The following is a 22,505-nucleotide window of genomic DNA, read 5'->3' as shown; positions in this document are numbered from 1 at the left end:
CGTAAGCGAAGTTGATTTTATTCTGTATCATTAATTCCAGTGCGTGAGTATAAATAAACAATTGTAGCTAAGGTTCTCCCTAAAAAAATTGTTATTAACTTTCCACGTGTTTTTTTCTGAAATTGTTCTGTTAATTAAATAATTTATGCTGCATTAAAGCTTAATTGTTAGATAATATTAACTTTCAATTAAACATTAACACAAATATGATAAGTATGCTCCAACCAATAAACGCATGAAGTTCGCTGTCTGAATGCTAGCAGAGACTTGGTTGTGCTACAACACACGCTACGTGACCGAATCCTGAACCAGATTTCATACACATGTTGCTAACGCTATCAACACAGTTATTATCTACTGAAATCGCAGACGGGTAGTTCTGTGAAAATGCTTTCAAAAAATATTTAAACGACGGCATTTAAAAACCCGACGAATGTAATGAGCTTCACATGAATATCGTTTCAAATTCGTATTGTTCTGTTGCTCCGCAAATCATCACCACCATGGTACACGTAGAATTTCTGTTCGGGTGTATGCGTGTGTGGTTAGTTCATGCCGGAGTCACCGATCGTAACATTCCGGCAGGAAGGGTACCACGCGGGGGCCGCCGAAAGGAAGAACCGTTTTATTAATTTATCTATTGCTGTCACTTAATTAAACATAAAATCGTCCACCCAATATGTCACGCACACGAATGAACAGCGGGTCCGTCCGTCCCCATGTCGAGTCAAGACGCGTCTTTTTCGCGTGCTGCATTCGTACAGTGAGTGCACGTGTTGGTGTGATCGCGTTTGCTTATCAAAATAACCAACAACAGCCCCATGCCGTACACGCTGTGCATGGTACACATATGGTAAGCGAGCGTTGTGTCGGGAGCTTACACTCTCATGCAGTCAAACGCAACACTAGCCCGTCAGTTTTGTGGGGTCTCTTGTTCGGGAGACGTGGGCTTCTTTCACCGTGCTGCGGATGGTACCCGCAAGGTCGTACACGTGTTATCTGCCCGATGCGATAGCGGTTAAGCTAAAAGAAAAGTGAGCGGGCTTATCGACATCGACAAGGGAGAGAGAGGGAGAGGGAACGGGCAGTTAAATCATAACGAACACTGCATGATATGGCTTACATTATCCGCAAGTGCGCCGAAACCCATACGTATGGATTGCACCAAAATATAGCACCAGTATGACTAAGTGTCTCGCACTACGAAGAGCCAATCGAATGTGCGTTAGAAGATTGAAATAACAAATACACGCGAGAACAGTCGCTCGGAAAGCCGCGGCTTGTATGCACCCGTCCCTTTGTACCCGGCATTAGTGAGCAGCAAGATGCGCGAACACTACCGACATCCAGAATTCAGAGTATACAGCGCAGAGTTAAGCCTGTACCGTCGCGCACGTTCTCTTGCCCCATGTTGCCCCTCTAAGCTGTGTCGTCCGATCGGCGGCAGTTCTCGCTCACACACTTGAGCGCGCCAAGAGTGGTTTGGTGTGCGATAGGACAATTCTGATTCCGTGCCGCTCATTCGTTCGCACACGGTTAAATCGATCGGATGGGGTTTCCTGTTGGCGGTGTTTTATTACGATTAGGTGCAGTACGGGCGTTGTTTTCACACGGGAACTGTAGCTACAACGATAGACGCGTTGGATATTTGTACAATTTTGTGATCCTCTGGAAAGATCAGCATAGGTAAGTACTCTAGTTAGACGCTATCACTAATTGTGTGTGTGTGTGTGTGTGTGTGTGCACGTGTGCGTTTTCTCCATTTCCCTATTCCATCCACCATTTCGATCGCACCAACGGGATACAATGTTAACATTTTTTCAAGCTGAATTCCTTGACAGTTTGGACAATTTCAATCTGTGTGCGAGTTTTTCACAGTTCAGGTTATTAGAAAATCGACAACTATTGCCGGTTAGGGAAGTTTCTAGATATTGGTCTTGTTGGAGGAATGACACGAACCTGGGCAGAAGATTAGGTGGGTTGGAGATGATCTTGTTCAAACGTGATACAGTGAAGATGCCGAGCTCAAAGCCTCTATAAAAAAAACAACAACATGATCGCTAGCAGCGGGCGTTCATGCAAATGTGAAGTTATGGAAGGGTTCGTCGGAGAGTCCGACATTAAAGTTTCTTAAAAATGGGTTCCATTCTTGTGCGTCACGCTGAACTCATCTTGAGGGGAAAGAAGTTGCGGGATAGGAAAATGGTAGAAAGCCTGGGTAACACCGTTTTTTGATAAGACTTTATTTACGCAAAACCAACACAGAGCAACGCCGCGCGTGTTGCTCTACGCTGGTGTGTTTATCTGTTCTGGCTGTTTGGTTCGAAGCGATGCGATAGCGATGGCGACGAAAGACTTCAACGAGGTGTAGATATTGCATTCGAGGGGGTTGAACTATATTTTACCGTGAAACCCCTTTTATACAGGTTACAGAGGTTACGAACATGCGCGCGCAAGCCTTCTGGAAATGGAAATGCTGTTTTGGGAATGATCATACATTTATTCCCTGTATATAAGTACTGTTAGTGCAACATGCAATGATTTTAATTGTGAATCATTCATACACGAAACATACGTGCATTAGAGTCTTATCATTTCGTGTTAAATTCTTTACTATTTATAGCCATGTTGTAACGGCGAGGTCCGCTCTGGTGAATCATTATTAGTGGTACGATCAGTCGCTTTATAAAGAAATCGCGTAGCGATCGAGATCTTCGACAACTGTGAAGAGATTCGAGTATCGATCGAATTGATCACAGTATAAACGTTAATAAATGAATGTCTAGAATGGAGAAAATATTGTCCAATTTCAGCGGGAAAGGAAATCACATTTAAATATTTGCTTGAAGAACGTTTACCCGACATCGCGTGGTATATCGTTGAATCAATCATAATGACCTTTTTGTACCGAAAAGCACAACTACGACAAGAACGGGAGCAATGATCGCGGGACGATCGCGGGAGTTGGTTTTGTTTTTAATCATTCAAGCATTGCATATGGATGTATGTTTTCCTCTCCAGGTTGACGCTTATTGGTGAAGTTGGTTGGGGGATTGGTGTGGTAGCATCAGCAACCAACCCTCGCCCTCCGCGTCGGCGTGTGCACAACTTTTCGGAGCAATTTTTATTGCCCTTGTTTCTGCGTTCAGACGCGCGCACGGTGCCCTCAACTTCAATCACACTCCGCTCTCGGCGAGCTAAGAATATCTTTACCAGGCGCGGCAACAACCGCGTTTGCCATCGTTTGGTTGGTTGATGAGATGATGCGTTTCCTGGGGTCCCCGTATCGTTACGCCGTCGCTCGATGGATGGTGGTGCCTGCGCTAACACAAACTACTGACCTCCCTTGAAGCTTCGGTTTTCAATTCCATCGTGTACGGCGGGAGTTTTCAGCATGATCCCAACCGAAACACACGCACACTGTTGAGAACGGGGTGGTCTCTGTACTGGCACTGTTTCCTTTTTGCTGACATCAGTCAGAAGGCAGTGCTTCCACATGCTACATCTCATCAGCGCGGCGTAGAAAGTCGAACGTCGTAGGGAAAACAGTGAAACAACACAAATCTCTTCTGCGCGCGCTGACGCTCGCGATCATATTGCACACTCGACACATGTGCCGTGTGTACATTTGAATGGCTTTATTCCGTTTCTCTGTTCAATCGGGTATGCAATATCGTGGCGGAATAAGATTATTTTATTGAATAACTTCAAGCGAAAGATTTCAACGCCATCGTTTGTTGAGTTGGTGGAGAGATTTCAGACAAGATTTGTAAGCTTCCGCATACACTGTGAATCATCCATCCCCAACTAAGGAAGAACTAAACCAAAAGTGAAACACAAACAACAACAAAAAAAAACATGTGCGACACAGATGGGCACGCGCATCTAAAGAAATGGAAGAAAAGGTGATAAAAGTAGAGACTGAAGTAGAATCACGGATCACGCGCATAGCAAACAGCACGCCAGAAACATTTACACAACGTGGTGTGTGAAATGAAACATAAGAATGGACAGAACACAGAAAGGATATCGCTGCTTTTGCTTGTGGTGGTGGTGTGTAAATTGAAGCTGCATCATACAAATTGTGCATTGATCAACTGTTCTATCAATCATCGTTAGTGATGTACGATCGCAACAAAAGGCAAATCCAAAATTATATGTGAAAGTTGTATACATTTGCTGATTAAAAAATGATAATTTTATGGAGTAAAATCTGATTTGTAAAATATACAACCATATATTTGCTGTTATTGTACTTCTTAAAGTAAAGGTTTTGTGTGTCTTTATGAACGTCATTCGTTCACCAAAATTGCACATTTTACGGTAGGGACCACATTTTGGGTTTCCAGCTTGAAAGCGAGTTGAAGTTTTTCTTCCATAGACTTGACTCGTGTGATTTTTAGGGACAAGCGAAAGACCCGCATACGTTTGCCTGTTGTGTGCCATGTGTGTTTATGTTTTAATGTGTTTGTAAAGCAGCACGTCGTGTAGGAATTCTAATCGCGAGGGGTCATATTGCAGTTGAAATCCCCGTCGTTGCTACGGTTCATTCATAGAACACGAACCCTTGTTGATGTCCAGATAACCAACGGGGTTAAAGGAAACAAAAAGTGTCGCGCGATTCCGCTGTGTGACGGTGTGACTATGATGGCACAAACCCGTAACGATGTGGGACGTGATATTTTATGGCAATTGAGGCTTTATTAATATGGCGGTAGCTACGCAGCTAGCGAGAATGTTTATACAGTTTATCTGGGTCAGCTGTTATATTCGATCGGCTTGATAAAATGTGATCGGTCTGCTGGAAAAGAACCGTGTGTATCCTGTTGCTGCCTTACGAGAATGTGCGGATCGGACGCTTCTTCCGTACTCTAAAAGGTAAATGTGTGTATGTAGAGAACAACCTATGCGTGTTTTCTCTTCGTATTGGTACGTAGGACATTATTCTTCAACACATCACTCACCCACAAATATCATAATCCCTTTCCGCAGCTCCTTTCAGCAACAAAAACGACCACGACCCTGTGGAAGTAAGCTACTACTGCTAAATCGTATTCGTGGCGAGGTTCTACAGGACATAAATCATCCATTTCTTAAACGTTCACCTTCTACAGCGTCGCCACGGCCAGAACGAACGTGGCACATACACACAGGACAGGAGGTCAACTGATGGTTCAAACCCCGTCACAGTTCATTCGTTACGATCTGATTTTGTTGGTGAAGTACGGGGCAAGAAGGGCGACAACACGGAGCTACAGTTCTTGAAATGTGGTGCATGCATAATACTGGCCTTAAATCGTTCAACGGCACCAATAGCGACGATCAGGCCTCTGAAGCGCGGGCTTTAGACAGTGAGCAACTGATGTGAGCGAAGACTTACATCCATCGAGGATCGTTTTCGGAAGCGTATAGCATTAACAGCGTGCAAAGAAGATCAGGCACAAATTTGAAAGGTTGATAGGAGGGAAGTGGCAAAGCGGTCGGTTCTTCATGTCCACCCTAGGATGGTAGAAGCATTGGTTAAATATTCGGAAGGGCACCGTGTACACTGGCGTGTGCATGCGACGACCACCAGTGTACGGTATCTTTGGTGTGTTCTAGCCTCCGAATAACTGATGGTGCGTGGAACGGCAGGAACCGATCGAATTCGCCGCTGAGTTATACACGATGTGTTAGTGCGATAACGACATTATGTGATCTCTTTCTTTCCTAACGGTGGTGGTGGTAATGTTTTAGGTGCTTTTCTTAAACTAACAGTGCTAATGGTGTGTGGTGATGGTGATATGCGACAGCTCTCTTATCAGCGAGCTGAAAACTCTTTCCACTAACACGATTACGACGGTGGTGTGTTTGTAGGTTAGGTGGTTGTTGCTTGAATATACACTTGTTGTACTACTAACGAAACACAAACCCCGTCAAAACGAGTTCCGAACTTTTTACGTGTATTGAGGCCCAGCTTAAAAACGCATTGATAAAAGCACACTTTCGCTTTCCCCCCCGGGAGAACGGAACTCAGCGACGCTAACGTCGACAGCACAGCCGTTTTTTTGGGCGCTGTTGTAAACATCGATCCAACGACTACTGGTCCCTAGTCTCAACTGGCGAAACAATAAACGTGACATGATGAAGAAATCTACACGTCAAGCCCGAATGTCTCGGTACGTAGGTAAGCATTCGCCAAAGATCGCGACTCCAGATGAAGGCAACAACAATAACAACAACAGCCCCGGCAAGGGAAGGATCGCAACTGCTGCAAAGCTAGCGGCAAGCGGTGATGAGGAGATGGCTTTGAGCGATCTTCCTTTGTTTATCGTGGAAAAACCGATCAACTACGACGAAACATCGGCGGACTGTGAGGACGAGGATGACAAGTCGGTGGTGAAGAAGCTGGTCAACAATGAGACCGCCGGTGAGGAAGGAGATGGTGGAGAGTCGGGCAGTGGCACGGATGCAACTTTATCCTCCGCCGGTGGTTCATCATCCACGTCCAAGCGTGGTCGAAAACGTCAGGAACGGAAGCTGTATCAGTGCGAAGTTTGCCAAAAGGAGTTTATGGGTACGAACGATTTGCGCAAACATTTGCGAATACATAATGACGAACGGCCGTACCCGTGTCCGCACTGCAAGAACCGCTTCCGGCAGGCGGGATGTCTGAAGAACCACATCGCTTCCCAGCACGGCACGGACGAACAGTATACGTGCGATCTTTGCGGTAAATCGTTCCCGATCAAGGAGCGGTTACGGTTGCATATGCGCATCCACACGGGGGAAAAACCATACAGCTGCTCGATATGCCCGAAAACCTTCGCACGTGGTGGACAGGTGAGTAGAAATATCATATCATCAGACTATTGGGAAGGTCCTTGGTATTAGTTTATTGAAAAATTCTCATTCTCCAGAGCTATAATTTGATGAAATAATTCGTTCACAAAACGCTCTGCTGCCACCCACGTTTAAATTCCTGTTCAACACACGCACGCTTCCTGTGTTCAATCAGGCACAGTTGTCAATCAATTCAACATTCCGCAACCTCTTTGTGGTCTTTGGTAATAGCGGCCGCGGTTTGCTTTACATGCCGGATTCCGGTGGGAAAAGCTCGGCTCTTTTGATTCGAGAATGTTTTTCCGCTTCTTTTTATCGATAAGATGAAAGAAAGGCAGAAAATGTTTCTTCCAACCCCCAGCGTATGTCGTAGCAGGTTTCTGCAGGCACTTCGCATTTTGTGTACCTTGTACATGGCAGAGTAAGCGAAGAGTCAACTAAACAAACGAAGCCAATGCACAATTATTGAGCGCTGGGTTTCTCCCGAAAGATCTAACAGAATTACGTCGTCGGGCCCAGGAAAAAGTATGTCACCGTTTAGTCCGCTAACGGATGTGTGAGGAAAAAAAACATCATTTTTCTTGGGTCTTTCTTCCTCAATGGTGCAATGGGGATGTGCTGCTGTGTCTGGTGCTACCAGATTTGTCTTTGAACACGAACAAGAACAAAAATGGAAGATGGAGTCTTGGCTGGAGCCTTCTCCGGCATTTTGTGTGTATATATATATATGGGAAGCCTGTGACGCAAAAGAACACCAGCAAACAAGGACAAGCGCAGCAATGTTTGTGTAAGTAATCAATTTAACGTCTTTTTGATTACAGAAGACGCGTCTTGCCCACACTCTTATCCTGGATGGAATTAGCTTAGCGAATATCTTCTATTCAGTCACGGCAATAGAACCAGTTGGTAAAATATGACTTTAGAATATTTTGTTCCCAAGTTATATAGTAGTTCAATTTAAGTTACAATTTTATGTAAAATCAAATGATTTATACACGACAGGTTGAGCTGGTAAAAGGATTGCGAAAACAAATCGTTCGTGTGATAGAACAGGGAAAAGCAATTTAGAACATTCATAACCCTCACACGCAAGATTAGGCTTGTGCCAACGTTTAAACGAAAGCAATACGCCACCCAGCGGAGGGAGTTTGTGGTAGAGGTAGATGGGCGGGGTGGAGTGGAAACGAGAGTGTCAGGAACAGACATAATTTTCCAGAATGTACGATGGTTTGTGTAAAGCCTCTGATTTTGCTGCCGCTTCTGGCGTTGAAAGGCTAGTCACTTCCAAGAGGGATGATTTGTTTCGAGGGCAGCAGCAGGAAGCAGCAGCAAATGTGTGGCGATGCACTGATCCTGGTATCCTTGATTTCATATTCCAGCGTACACGGGTCAGGAAGAAGGGATGTTGTAAGTTTTCCCGGTTAGAAGTATTGCCCATAATTGGGCGATTCTACTACACCAAGTCTGATGTGACAGTACGCTTATGCCACACAGATAGAGCAGCACTCGAGTGAACGATTGGATGGTCCAGTTGAAATCAATAAAGTTCCTTCCTGGAATTCATTGTTGAAATTTCCGATGCAAAACACTGCACATGAAGCCCGAAGCACTGACTGTTACGTACTAAGTCAAACATTAACTGATGAACCATTGCTCTTTGTAATAGATTCCCATTGGATGGATGGAAATTTCGTCACTTAAATCATTTATGTCTGCTCAATAGTTTGTGACCTTATTTCATGAGCCCTATTCGCATTTCAGTAATAACACCCCACCCCAGAGAATCAAATTCATTACATAATTAAGGGAACAATGCGGAGGGTATTACATTAACCTATTGCTTGCGTTATTCTATAAACAAGCAATTCACGTACGCTTGCTCCCCGGACAGCAGTTTGAGGCCAGGATCGTGAAATGAATTTCGGCACGGTAAAAAGCAGCTCAACAAAGCTGGTGTACTTTCATTCGGTAGAAAATTTTCCTCGAGGGTGTACCACGCAGATCTGTCAGCAACAAACATGTTCTCCGACAAGCTGGTACAACTTTCTGTATGCCCCTTCATTTTTGGTTTATTATTTATTCTACGCCCAAGGGTAGCGTGTGTATAACCGAGGCAAGGGGAGGGCTTGAATTATATATTTTGTTTCGATTTTTTAACATTGTGTATCGAGAGAGTACCCACGTTCACTTTTCTTTCCATTTCCTTCAAATCTTTCATTGCAGCTAACGCAACATCTTGCCACACACAATGGTGTGAAGAAGCACAAGTGTGACCAGTGCACGGCCGCTTTCTCCTGTGCGGCCAACCTGAAGATGCACCTTAAAAGTCACATGGACATACGCGACTACACGTGCCATATTTGCGGCCGGGGATTCTATCGGCCGGATGCGCTGAAGAAGCATCTGCTCTGCTACCATGCGAATCTGAAAGCGTTCCACTGTAACATCTGCAACAAAATGTTCAAGGGACATTTGCCGCAACACATGCGTACGCATCTGAAGGTCCGCCCGCACGGTTGTGCCGTATGTGGTTCGGTTTTCTCGCAACGATCACAACTGATCGTTCATCAGCGCATTCACAGTGGCGAGCGTCCTTATCGGTGCCAGGTAATTGGGGGAGCTTGTAATGGCGATCGTCTGATGACAATCTTTTGCTAAAATATCTTTCTGCTTTTCGGTTCGATCCACGCGTTGCAGGTTTGCTGGCAGGCGTTCGCTCACTCAAGCGTGCTAAAGTTGCACATCCGCAAACATACGGGCGAAAAACCGTTCGAGTGTCCGCTGTGTGTGTCGAGCTTCTCGCAGCTACCGCATTTGAAGAAGCATATGCTCTCTATTCACCAGCAGGACAAATCGTACCTTTGTAAAAAGTGTAAGGAATTTTTCAAAACCAAGATGGACTATCAGCTGCACGTAACAGCATGCTACAAAGATCCGGCAGCATTGAAGAATCTCGACAATATGATGGACCCCATGGTATGGAAATTAGCATGTGTATTGCATGAATTGTATTTCAACTGAACCATTCTCTCCACAGTATCGACCGACGGAGACAAACGGCATTGATCCACCGATGACCATTTCGCGCATGCGGTTTCTGGTGGCAATTCTGCTGAAGAAAATTTCCAGCGAGGATCGGCTGAAGGAGCTGGGCTTCGATAAGCGACTGATCGATAACGTTCTAATCGATTCGCTGAAGTGCGCTGGCCGCAAGGTTTGCGACGACAAGTCATTTGATCCACTGGAACGGTTGAAGCTAAACGTACAGGAGCTGCTGGAATGGACCGTACCACCAAACTACATGGAAGAATTCCGTGGTGCCAATCGCAGCACTGAGGAACTGCTTGAGGAACTCACAAACTAAGATCGGTTCGATGCGACCATTTCGGTTTTACCGGGGGGGGCAGTTTCATCCCTTTTTTTATTATTGTATTTAGTAGTAATTTAAAATTTCACATTTAACCTTTTTTTTTATTCAGTTCACTCAATGGTGTGTTTTGGTGGTGGAAACATTTCCTTTCCTAAAATATTTGTTTTTCCGATACCAATGACTGAAGATAGTTGTGAAAGCTGAACTAAAGATTTGCAAGCTGTGTAATTTGTTAAATGTTGAACATCGTACTAATATGTCCTTAATCCCCCTTCTTTTAAAACCATCTACTAACACACATACAAGTGCATAGTACTTCGTAGTGGAACGTGTAAAGAGAGGGTAGCACTGCCTGAAACAATGCACAAAAAACAATAAGTCGAAGAGCGAAAAGTAAACCAATGAATTGCGCGCGCGCGCACACACACACAAATGGTGCATGATGCAAAACGCCATGCCAAACGAACGATGATTCGAAGCCATTTTTTTATTATATATTTAGTTATATTTTTTAAAGTTATAATATTAACAATAAGTTACAAGTAAGCTTTTGCATGTACGTCATCTGTAGTAAGGGAAGAATAGCGTGGAATTCGTAACAAAACCAACACATGATCATCTGATCCTTCCGATGATGTATAGAAACTGTGAAGAACGTGCAAAAGGATGAAAGCATATTTGCCTTAACAGATACACACACACACACACAGCTATACGTTTAGCTCCGCCATTGTTATCCTAGTCTAATTTCCATTGAAAAAAGGGGCATTCGAAAACACGCTTGGTTATTTGGTGTAGGATAGACGAATCATCATCATTCATTCTTATAAAATGAATTTTTCGGGCCCAAGAGCAGTTGTTTTTAGAAAATTGGTCAATGAAGGGAATTTGTTTTTAGAGTTACGAAGCGCGTAAATTTGGCATTGATTTGATTTTTCTCTTAGTTACCTTTTCCACGTGTTTAGAAGGTATGATAACGGTAATGTAGTAACGATTCCGAACGGAAACGGAATATTTCAGCTGAATACCAAAAAAAAAAGGAACTTGAGAAGTAAACGCACGAATTCGCTGTCCACGGCCATATGGCGGTGTGAGTTGTCAGCATTATTACATACACAAACCGGAACTCAACACTGTTACCACGTTGTGTAGTTTGCCATTCGGCTTGCCATCTGTGTCTGCATGGAAGAATGATAGTTGATATAATATGTAAGTGGAAATCAAAAGAAATGATTCGGAACCCAGTGTAAGAAAAATCATCGTATATCAATATAAATGTGACAGTGGCCATATAAGCACCGAACTTCATTTGTGTGTACAATAGTGTGCAATCGGACTCCCGAGCGCCACACTTCCGGTTTCGTATGTATCTCTGTATAGGCGATAAATTAGCTAATTTAATATCTCATTGTTCATCCTGATGTCGATGTGCTGTGTGTCGACCGTTTTGCCGAACACAAAAACCAAATTTTGAAACCAAACTTGACCGAAGTACTAACACAAAATGTTAACATGCTGTGCGTATTGTGTATCCTCGACAACGAGTGATACGAAACACCCCGTAATCGTTGGTAACACATAACCTTTTTAGTAATTGGTAGATAAATGTAGTAGTATTTTGGTGTGGAAATACACAAATAAAAACACACGTACCGGAAAATGTTTAGCATCAATGTGAACTATTACAAATATTGAACGGGGAGGAGAGCGAGAGAATCGTTTGCGGGAAGCAAACAAACATCGCTACACCGCTTCTAATGTACAGTGAATGTGTACCGCGGCCAATTGTATAAAATGTATTACAAACCAATAAAAACCAATGTGAATTGTGTTGTAAACAAAAACCAAATCACGGCATTTTGGGAGTGTTTGGACTTGCGTAGATGTTGTTGGAAGAAATAAGGTTTTTAGAGAGCTTATACCGGGTAAGTGCGCTGTGTGTAGTGCGCTACAGCAGAAATAAATCCCTCGTATGTTATCATTCGTTAAAATCCCTGTTGCCGATGGCAATGCCATGCTTTCCAATATCCACCAAAGGATTTAACACTAATCCCCATCTGATCTTCGCCATTACAGCTATCTTAGCCAGCTCTTATTTCCTAACACGGTATCGAAACCATGACAATAGATGGTTTAAGAAAAAAGTAATCGCACACAATTAAACACATGTGAACGATCGGTGTAGATAGGTCGGATGATGTAAAAATATCCTGCCTGAATGCTGTCAACTGGACTGGAATGTGTGATATAGCCATGATATAGTTGTTAGAAATAGCAATGTATTAACCCTCTGCAATAGTTTAGTTTCCTACCCCCCGAAATGTCAGGCGGAGAAGACAGATGTATATATGTAAAAACGTAATAAAGGTTGAATTCACGCAAGAGTACGAGGTTCCACTCCCAACATTTTTCTGCGCTGCGAATAATAATCCCAACAGGTTATGGGCCCAGTCAACGTGCAAGAAAAGTGATATTAAAAAGGTTCCTAGCTATTTTGCTAAAGTGGTGTAGTGGAAAAAGAATATTTTTCGTACTCGGTGTTTTCGGTGCACGGTAACAAGCGTCGGTCGTGTTAAAGACAAAATGGCGGAGCCAAGCAAACTCTCTTTTGCGAAGCTGAATAATACGAACTATTCGACATGGAAATTTCGGATGGAGATGCTTCTTATTCGGGATGAGTTATGGTACGTGATAGCTGATCCGAAGCCGGAGACTGTAACGGATAAATGGACCAATGACGATCGCAAGGCACGTGCCACTATGGGCCTCTGTATTGAGGACAACCAGGTTAATTTAGTGAAAAGCGTACTATCAGCGAAAGATTTTTGGAATAAGTTACAATCGTTTCATGAGAAAACAACAGCAACGTCACGAGCGTCGATACTACGGAAAATATGTGATATGAAACTGGTCGAGGGTGGTGATATGCAGCAACATCTAATGGAACTCGAAATTTTGCTCGATAAGCTAACAACGGCGGGACTGCTGATCCCGGAAGAGTTGCGTGTTGCATTCATCAATAGGAGCTTGCCAGACTCATACGGTGGGCTAGTGACGGCGTTGGAAGGTCGTCCGGATTCGGATTTAACGGTAGAACTAGTTAAATCAAAGTTGCTCGACGAAAGTGAGCGAAGAAAGGATCGATCAGGAAAAGAACAATGCGGTAGTGACGTCAACGCGATGAAAAGTGTGGTTAAGCACAATACGGTCGGAAACAAAATGGCGTGTTATCGATGTGGTAAGCTAGGACACATGAAACGCAATTGTCGCACGAAGTTCGACGGACAAAAGGAAAAACCAAAACAAAATGCGAAACAAGCGGAATGTAATAGCGTGTGTTTCATGGTTGGTTCAAACCCAGGCAAGTCGTGGATTATCGACAGTGGTGCAAGTTGCCACATGACAAGCGACAAAAGTTTTTTTGAAACACTCACAGAAAGTATCGGACCGAATGTATGTTTGGCCGATGGTAAGATCGTTGAAGCAATGGGTCAAGGACACGGATTTGTGAACTGCATGAATGCAAATGGAAAATTAGTGCGTGTAAAATTGGAAAATGTATTGTACGTCCCAGCGTTAACTAGTGGTTTGATCTCCGTACATAAGTTAACATCGAAAGGGTACACTGCAGTTTTCCGGGTGGATGGCTGCGATATTCGTGATGCGGCGGGCAATGTGTTAGTTGCTGGACAGCGTTCTGGTAGTTTATACAAACCAATGGTGGTGGAAACATCGAATAAAGCTGAACATAAGTCATATAACAGTGATTGCCAACACCAATGGCACCGTCGATTTGGCCACCGCAATACAGATGTTATATCGAAAATTCTGAAGGAAGACTTAGCAGTTGGGATGAACATCAAAGATTGTGGAATTCATCAAAGCTGTGAGCAATGTCTTGAGGGGAAGTTATCGCGTATACCATTCCCAAAGGTATCAGAAATGAAATCGATGCAAATACTGGATCTAATACATACTGATCTGTGTGGCCCAATAAGACCTACTACGCCGGGCGGAAAGAGATATATAATGACAATGATCGATGATTTTAGTCGTTATACAATTGTTTACTTGCTCGAGAAAAAGTCAGATGCAACTGGCAGAGTGAAGGAATATGTTCGTTTCGTTGAAAACCTTTTCAACCGGAAACCACGAATTGTACGATCGGATGGAGGAGGAGAGTACGTGAACGACGAGCTCCGTAGTTTTTTCACCGACCAAGGAATCAAGGCGCAGTATACAACTGCTTATTCACCGCAACAAAATGGCGTAGCGGAAAGGAAGAATCGTTCACTACAAGAGATGGCTACTACGATGTTGCTGGATGCAGGTTTAGACAAACGCTATTGGGGCGAAGCGGTACTTACTGCTGCATATTTGCAAAACAGACTGCCTACACGATCTGTAAGTACAACCCCATACGAAAAGTGGTTCGGACGGAAACCGGATTTGGGGCACTTAAAGGTGTATGGTTGCTCGGCATATGTACATATTCCGGATATCAAACGAGGTAAGTTTGATAGTAAATCTCGAAAACTAACTTTTATTGGTTACTCGGAGGAACACAAAGGATATCGTTTTGTCGACACAGCAACAGACAAGGTTACGATAAGTCGTGACGCAAAGTTCTTGGAAATGGGTGACGGATTGTCTCAGGAGAAGACAAGGTACAAAGGATCATCTCAGGCGAAGATGAAATTTAATGTCCCACCTAAAAAGGAGTTACCACCGCGAAGCAATTCGGAAGAAGAAATAGAATGGGTTTTCCCATCACGTAATCGAGAAAAAGAGCCAATAATAAACGAAGTTCCGGATGCCTTCGATCTCGATAAAGACAACTCTAGTGAAGAAAACGATTTTTTCGACACAACAGATGGTATAGAAATCGAAGATCTTGTAACATTTCAAGAAGCGGAAAATAATCAGCAAGATTATCCAGAAGAAGGCAGAAGACGGTCTCAACGTCTAAATTTGGGTAAACTTCCCAACAAATTGGAAGATTATGTTGTAGGAGTCGCCAGACATTCAACTGAAGAACCAACGACCTACAAAGAAGCAACAACATGTGCGGACCATGCGTCATGGAAGGATGCGATGGATAGCGAGATGCGATCGCATGAACAAAATAGTACATGGAAGTTAGTACCTCTTCCCGAAAATAAACGAGTCATCGGCAGTAAATGGGTATTTAAAGTAAAACGGAACGAAAAGAATGAAATCGTCCGTTACAAGGCACGAATTGTAGCGCAGGGTTACTCACAACTGTACGGTGAGGATTATGAGGATGTGTTCGCTCCAGTTACCAAACATACTACCCTTCGAACACTATTGGCGTTAGCTGGAAGCAAGAATTTAGTATTGCAGCATTTGGACGTGCGTACAGCATATCTCTATGGAGATGTAGACGAAGAAATCTACATGCGCCAACCTCCAGGCTACGAAGCGTCGGGAAAGGAGGAGCTGGTGTGTCATCTCCAAAGGAGCATATACGGCCTTAAACAATCAGCTCGATGTTGGAACCGTAAGCTAACGGAAGCACTGGTGAGCATAGGTTTCAAAGTGAGTGAAGCTGACCCATGTTTGTTTGTAGCAAAGAGAAATGGCAAGCCAGTGTATCTTATAGTCTATGTAGATGATTTTCTTGTTGGATGCCAAAGTAAGATCGAAATAACGCGTGTATATGAACAACTAAAGGAACACTTTGACATCGTGAATCTCGGTGATGCAAAAATTCTTCCTTGGACTGGAAATTCGAAAGGAAGAAGGGATTTACAGCATCGGACTGACGAATTACTTTAAAAAGTTGGTGGCTACAGCGGGACTTAGTTGAACAAGGCGATGTTATGATTGACCGGAGGAGATTTGAGGGCTATACATTGAGGAGGAGTGTTAGAAATAGCAATGTATTAACCCTCTGCAATAGTTTAGTTTCCTACCCCCCGAAATGTCAGGCGGAGAAGACAGATGTATATATGTAAAAACGTAATAAAGGTTGAATTCACGCAAGAGTACGAGGTTCCACTCCCAACATTTTTCTGCGCTGCGAATAATAATCCCAACAATAGTGACAATTTCACAAACTATACAATGTATAATTTCCAATAAGGATTGCAATATTAAATGTAGATGAACATTTGCTAATAATCATCACATTTCCCACACATTCGCAGCGATCGCGCACAAAAGGCACAATGCCTTCTTCAAGCCACACAGCCACTTTGCATTTGGAAGTTAAGTATTTATGAACAATGCCGTAAAGATTCATTACCTTCAACTGCAAATTCCGTAATGAATAATGTTTTCTTCCCTCTCTCGCTACTCCTTTCTTTTGCAACTCCCCTCTTTTTCAACCAATTTGCTTTGAAGAATTGGCACGATGTAAATGAATTTTCAATCTTTCGATGGCCACCGTCAGCTCACAAAGGTGCTTGTGTGTTGGTGTGGCACACGTACTGGCACACGCACGTTTGCACTACAGAGGTGGCACGCTTTAGGCGTACTGGTTGAGATCCTAACATCGAGCACAAGCAACTGCAACATTATGTAGACGATAGTTTACCTTTTGTGGCAAATGATGAAAGGATGGAAGGAACCGGAAATGCGTCCTTGGTGCCTTCGAATCAATGCTAAATTGTGTAATGCATAATAGAGTTGTGTTTGTATGCTTTTCTACGTATTACTTGCTTTAATAGTGTTTTTCCCCCAATTCAGTCCGATGGTTTTCTGCACGTTTCTTTAGAAATTCGATTGATTACATGTAGCTTGCTGCAGTGGTGCTTTGATTGCGTAAAACCACACTTTGAAAAGTAGGCATTAGAAAGGATGAATATTTAACAGAAAAATATCAAAATTACTAGTAGGGAAATTCTAGTAAGAATTACTTAAACATTTAACTCCCCAGTACTACATGTTTACTCTGATATATGTTCCATATTCGTCCGTTTGCCCGGACTTTCTCCCACCAAAAAAACTCATCGAACTGAACAGGTTTAATAGCAATGCTTCAGATGCATACAAATGCACATATGTTTACCTCCACCAGCGCATTTCGACTTTTCATCAGCATCGTGCGCCACCATGTAAGTTGTTGCCTCATTACCTTCCGACGTCCTGGGTTTCCGATAGACGGTGAAGTGTTGTGGCATTCCCGGGTATGCATGTGCAAGTGCCACAGTACAGCCTGCCAGCCAACCGGGAAACGCAACGAATCGAATTCGACCCAGAACACGGGGATTGTTGAGTGAAGTAGTTTGCGGGTTCGAGTCAGCAAAAGCCAGCAAACATCAGCAGCCAGTTGCTCTTCTGCGTAGCGCCGGCGGTCCGGGGGCTCCCGCACGATTCGCTTAATTGATCTCTTCGGCAATTCTGCGTCTGTACTGTGTTCCATATTCCGCTAACAGGTCGACCCGTTCCTCTTCCGGTTGTCGTCATAATTTACCGTGAGAACACGGGCGCAGTAGGAAATTAATGCTACAGCACAATATACCCCGTACGAAAAACGGCACACCGACACTGCTGACTTACATGTACTACATTATTATCCTGTACGAGTTTGTCGTGCGGTGGTCGTAGCTCTCTCTCTCCCCCATCGATAGCAGAATCGACAGAATTCAGTTTGTTCCTGAATCCAACTCGCGATTTTCCATTTTCCAATCGAACCAGCCAGGAGCAAGTCGTCCGTAGACGCCCCACCTCGGTACCTCCGTATTTCGGGGGGCCATTTTTGTTCACCATTTTGCATACAGCTACGGCAACGATACCGAGCCCGAGTTTTGTGTCCTCTTTCTCCTACCTCATTGCACGCTGATTTCACAATCACTTGTTCCTTAGTATTTTGCCTTCGCCGTACTCAACAACCCTATTCCAATTATTTTTACATTCTATCAACTCTCGACTCCGATTTTTTCGTCCCCTTTTTTTTCTTTTTTGCTGAAATTCCCGCCACGCATTCGTCCGTGCCGCAATCATTCGACGAGCGACCATTCATTCCGCAGGTCCGCAATCCAGGGCGGCACACAACCCGCTTCGGCTTATCGGATCCGTCCCACGATTCCGTCATCGACAACAGGCGACGACGACGACGACGACGGAACTCGATGTTCAATGAAGATTTTCTTTTCAATCATATCAATGCTGATTTTCTGTTTTACATCCTTCCACGCCCGATTCTTTTTCTGCCCGGTGCCGCTCCCGTCCTTTTTTGTCTCAGCTATTCGTTCGAAAAATCCCAAGTCTTGGGACAAGAACGGGCGAGGAAAAGTCTTTCATGCTTCCCAGGGACCACACTGTGGAATCGGAATGCGAGAAAAGCGTTCGCCAGTCGCTGACAGAAAGTTCGGGAGGGGGAGGGGGGAGTGTTTTTTCCACCCTCTTGCAGTTGCTTTTCTTCAACTCTGTTTGAATGACAGTTTCGGTCATGTGGCTAGCTCTTTTTTTTTTGTTAACAGTTGCTTCTCCGCCTTTTGCCAAAGGTTTTCCGGAATTTCTTTTCAGTGCCCGATGTCATTGTTCGGTGTTCAGGGTATCGGAAACGCGGGCACGGGGTGGAAGGGGGAAAGGGAAAATTTCGAATCGGCTTTATCGGATCGAACGATTGCGATGGCTCAATTCGTCATAAAATTGGCAGACCTAATTGAATCATTTAATTGCTTGCCAGACAAAATGGAATCCTTTCGCTTGTTTTTGGGGAAGAAACGAACGAGGGCCTGGTTTTGGATGGTGTAATTAATTGTAATTTTTATAACAAATCACATTTTTTTTTATATCTTCCATAATGATGCAATAGTAACTCCTGCGACATTTTTTGTTGTTGTCACAGTCTCTGTTGCACCTTCATCAATACTTCTGGACTCGCGCGTGTGAACCATCGAGCGAAATCATTTATGGTCTGCTCATTTATTTATTTCCTTTCTCGCCGTCTACGGGCGCTTCGACGACCCACGACCTCAAGGTTTCTTTGATGGTGGCGCAACGTTCCCGTCTAAGGCATACGGCTCCTTTCTTCCCGCGCGAACTCACGTTCTTTCTTAACCGCCGCATAGTCTCCGACTTTATTCGTTTAGCACACATACCTGGCCGCAAAACACTGGTGCACGACACGTCGGCGACGGAAACGCGGTCTTCGACGGCTTGCGCGTTCCCGTTCCTTGTTAGCAACAGCCATTCCTTACCCGTTGCAGCCTCTTCGGCGATCGCTCTCGCCACGTCGCTTCTCCGCAGCACAAACGCTATTTTGCCAATTTTATTACACGCAAAGCACTTTTTTGTTGTTGCTGCCGCCTTTCCAATATCGATTATTACATGCGCCGAAGCGTATTTAGCTTGCTTTTCTTATTACAAGCCTTTTGCCCGGTTTTCAGAGTAGGAACTCGTCTGTTTACTTCTATTTCGCTGCACCGTCGTTGCGCAGGCAGTGTGTTACCTGGAGTGGATTTTTTTGTTTTGCCGCTGACACGGTGGCGCTGGGAAGTTCGTTCGAAACCAACATTTTCGACCCCGGTGAAGCGTAGCAAAATGGGGGATTGTTCTTTCTTTCGCTCCTGGGTCGGGTGTTTCCTTCCGATCCTGCATGGTTATGCTTAAACATGATTTATTATTGAGATTTACTGCTTAAAAGACAACACAGAAAGTGGGACAATTTGAAGTGGAAATTAAATTGTAATTATCTGATTTGTTCAGAACTCATCTGGTGGCTTACGGAATTTAAAGGGATTTCCAGGGTAGTACACTCTGCAAGTTTGAGTAAATATTGGGGTTTCGAGCTTAGACAATACGCTGGCATGTCTACCTTATCGTGAACTTCATTTGAAGTTTATGAGACACTCCGTTCCATTGGTACAGACCGAACGGAGTAACAGTACCGGAGGAACTCAAATCCTCAAACTTTCAAAGTTCTGGTCTAAACGTTGCCAATTTTGCACTTTTCATAATAACCAAAGTAAGTTTCTACGTACGATGACAGGAAATTTATTGACAATTAAGAACCTAATACCAATTTTGTTTCAGCTTCTAAAATGCGTGCTCTTTATAATGTCCGCCAACTAGCCAAGTTGCCGTCAGAGATGCGTCTCCATGCGTCTAGCGGTGTAGCCGAAGAAGTTCCCAATGTTGGTCAATAAATTATTGTTTATTGCCACAAACCTCCAGAATAAACATCTGTCTTCCTTGTTTTTGCCATACAATCGCAGTAGGCTTTAAATAAAATTCCAACCCTCACCTTTATTCCTCCATCCTCCAGAGTGTACTATCCCAGCTCGATAAGCGAAAAAGATAATACGGTGGACTAGATCCAGTCGCGATTTGATGCAATCCGTGTCAGTGACGTTGGCCATCGTTACAGAAGTGCATGTGTTTCCTTCCCTCCATTAGTCAACTCAATCGAAGGTGTTACACCGTTGCAATGCTACTCCACTCAGCACTCTCTCCTGTTTGGGCAGGGGTGGGAGTTTGTTGAAGGATGCTTTTCCTTGCGTTCCTGCTACGGAAGAATGTGTGATGAATGAAAGAGAGAGAGAGAGAGCGAGAAAGAGAAAGAGAAAGAGAGAGAGAAAAATGCAACACTCTTGCACTTGTGCAATTATGTTCTTTATGGATGGATGGATGGTTGTATTCGATCGCGCCCCGTTAGTACTCGCCCCCCTCCACCCCCTCCCCCCCATTTCTTCTACACGTAAGCACTCAGCACTTTTCCTTCCCTTAGTGAGTTTCCCATCCCTTTCACACACTCCCTTTCATTCGATTGCACTACTTACGGGGAAGGAAACAGAAGAAGTTATTTTTGCAATTGCTGCAGCACCAGCAACAGCCAGCTTCTCGCTGGAGGTGGAGGATCATGAAGGAAGGGATTAGGTTCCGGGGGGTGGGAGGGGAAGTTCTTCGCGAAAGTTCACTCATTCGTTCGCTCGTTAGTTTCGCGTGTTTTGCAATGGAAAGCCGAACAGCAGCTGAGCGCCCGAACTACTGCAGCCCGCTGATACTCTGCGCCGTTCTATATCCTTTCCAGAATCCCGCGTAATGCGATGAAGGGTGGTCGGCCGGGTTGGGCAGTGTAAGCGTGAGGTGAGTTATGAAAAGATTGTACACCAAACCCCCCCCCCCCCCACGCCCCCACCGTTTGAAGAGCCGAGCTAACTTTTATGCACAACAGTATAATATGACATGGCTATAGAACTTTTCGAAATACGCGCAACGGGTACGAACGCGTCGGGTGAAACCTTCTTGTGTTTTGTTAGTATGTGTGTGTGTGTGTGTGTAATGGTTGTTGGGGTACACAGGAACGTACGTCGAGATTTCCGTTTTTCCTCTCAATATTAAGACTGTTCTTTTTCACAATTTTCCACAACAACCCACCGCCACGGGTCCGCTTCCAGCCCCACCCCCGGCTCTGTGTCATGTACATTAGTCAGATTTTTGTTCCATTGTAATGCATGTACAAGCTTTTCATTCATCCTACCATCTGTAGCAGTGGCGGGAGAGGAGGTTGAGCTCGCGCGTGGGATAAAGTGTACCGGGGAGGGAAAGGCCGGGACCGGGCATACTGCCACTTGCCAGAACCAGAGCATACCATATCAAACTCATCCAACAACCCCCGAGGCCGGGCACCGTCGATGGAGCACGGCATGCTATAGCATAACCAACCTGCCCACCCTCTCACCCACCCAGCACTATCACCGTTCGCCCCCTTTCTACTAGGGTTTTTTCGCGTCACCGTCTGCACCCTCCTGCTACCACGGCACTGCTCGCAAAACCCTGGCCCTATCTGGGGCGCGATCGGGGCAGGCAAAGGCAAAGCGGAAAACAACCGGGTGAGGGTGAGTAGTTGATGGCAAAAACCCAGTACCCGGTTCATTCGCAGCCGTACAATCGTCCTCTGGCCCACGGTGCCCCGACGTTCAATTTTCATCTCGATTCCGGCTATATTCGTTCGGCTACATACACACAGTGCGAGTTCATCTCGGTTTCTGTTTGGTTCGGTTCGGTTCGTTTTGTAGATTGTTGCGCTTGCAAGATTTTAATCAATAATAGTAAATTGGAAAAAGGCAACAATTTCTGCTGCTGGTTCCGATTCGCCCAGCCCCAGCCCAGCCATCATTTACGACAAAGTGCGGCGAACGAATGAGCGAGAAAGAGATAGAGAGAGGGAGAGAGTAGAAGCGCAAAGTAAACCGCGCGATGTGTCAGATGCTGGTTTGAGCATTAGTAAGACGATGGGAAAAGGGCCGGGAGAGGGGGAGGAAGGAAGGGATGCGGGGAGTGCAAGTGCAATTGCATCAGGGAAGGGTTTGCGAAAGATGCAGCCCAGCGCACTGGGGGT

General features: G+C 44.5%; 2 protein-coding genes across 2 annotated transcripts in view; one reads left to right on the top strand and one right to left on the bottom strand.

Annotated features, from left to right (window-relative positions):
• LOC128718941 (protein pangolin, isoforms A/H/I/S-like) overlaps positions 1-22,505 on the bottom strand; it is a 61,643-nt gene that overhangs the window by 18,400 nt on the left and 20,738 nt on the right. The window lies entirely within an intron of this gene.
• Positions 6,121-10,186, top strand: LOC128718943 (zinc finger protein 436). The gene is made up of 4 exons (XM_053812561.1): positions 6,121-6,822; positions 9,046-9,429; positions 9,520-9,798; positions 9,860-10,186. Exons 1-4 carry the CDS (start codon positions 6,121-6,123, stop codon positions 10,184-10,186), a joined length of 1,692 nt encoding a protein of 563 aa, XP_053668536.1.

This window comes from Anopheles marshallii, chromosome 2, assembly GCF_943734725.1.
Source record: "Anopheles marshallii chromosome 2, idAnoMarsDA_429_01, whole genome shotgun sequence".
In the NCBI taxonomy this organism is placed as follows: domain Eukaryota; kingdom Metazoa; phylum Arthropoda; class Insecta; order Diptera; family Culicidae; genus Anopheles; species Anopheles marshallii.
The sequence above is the reverse complement of the archived record's forward strand: the minus strand, read 5'-3'. Positions and strand labels throughout refer to the sequence as shown.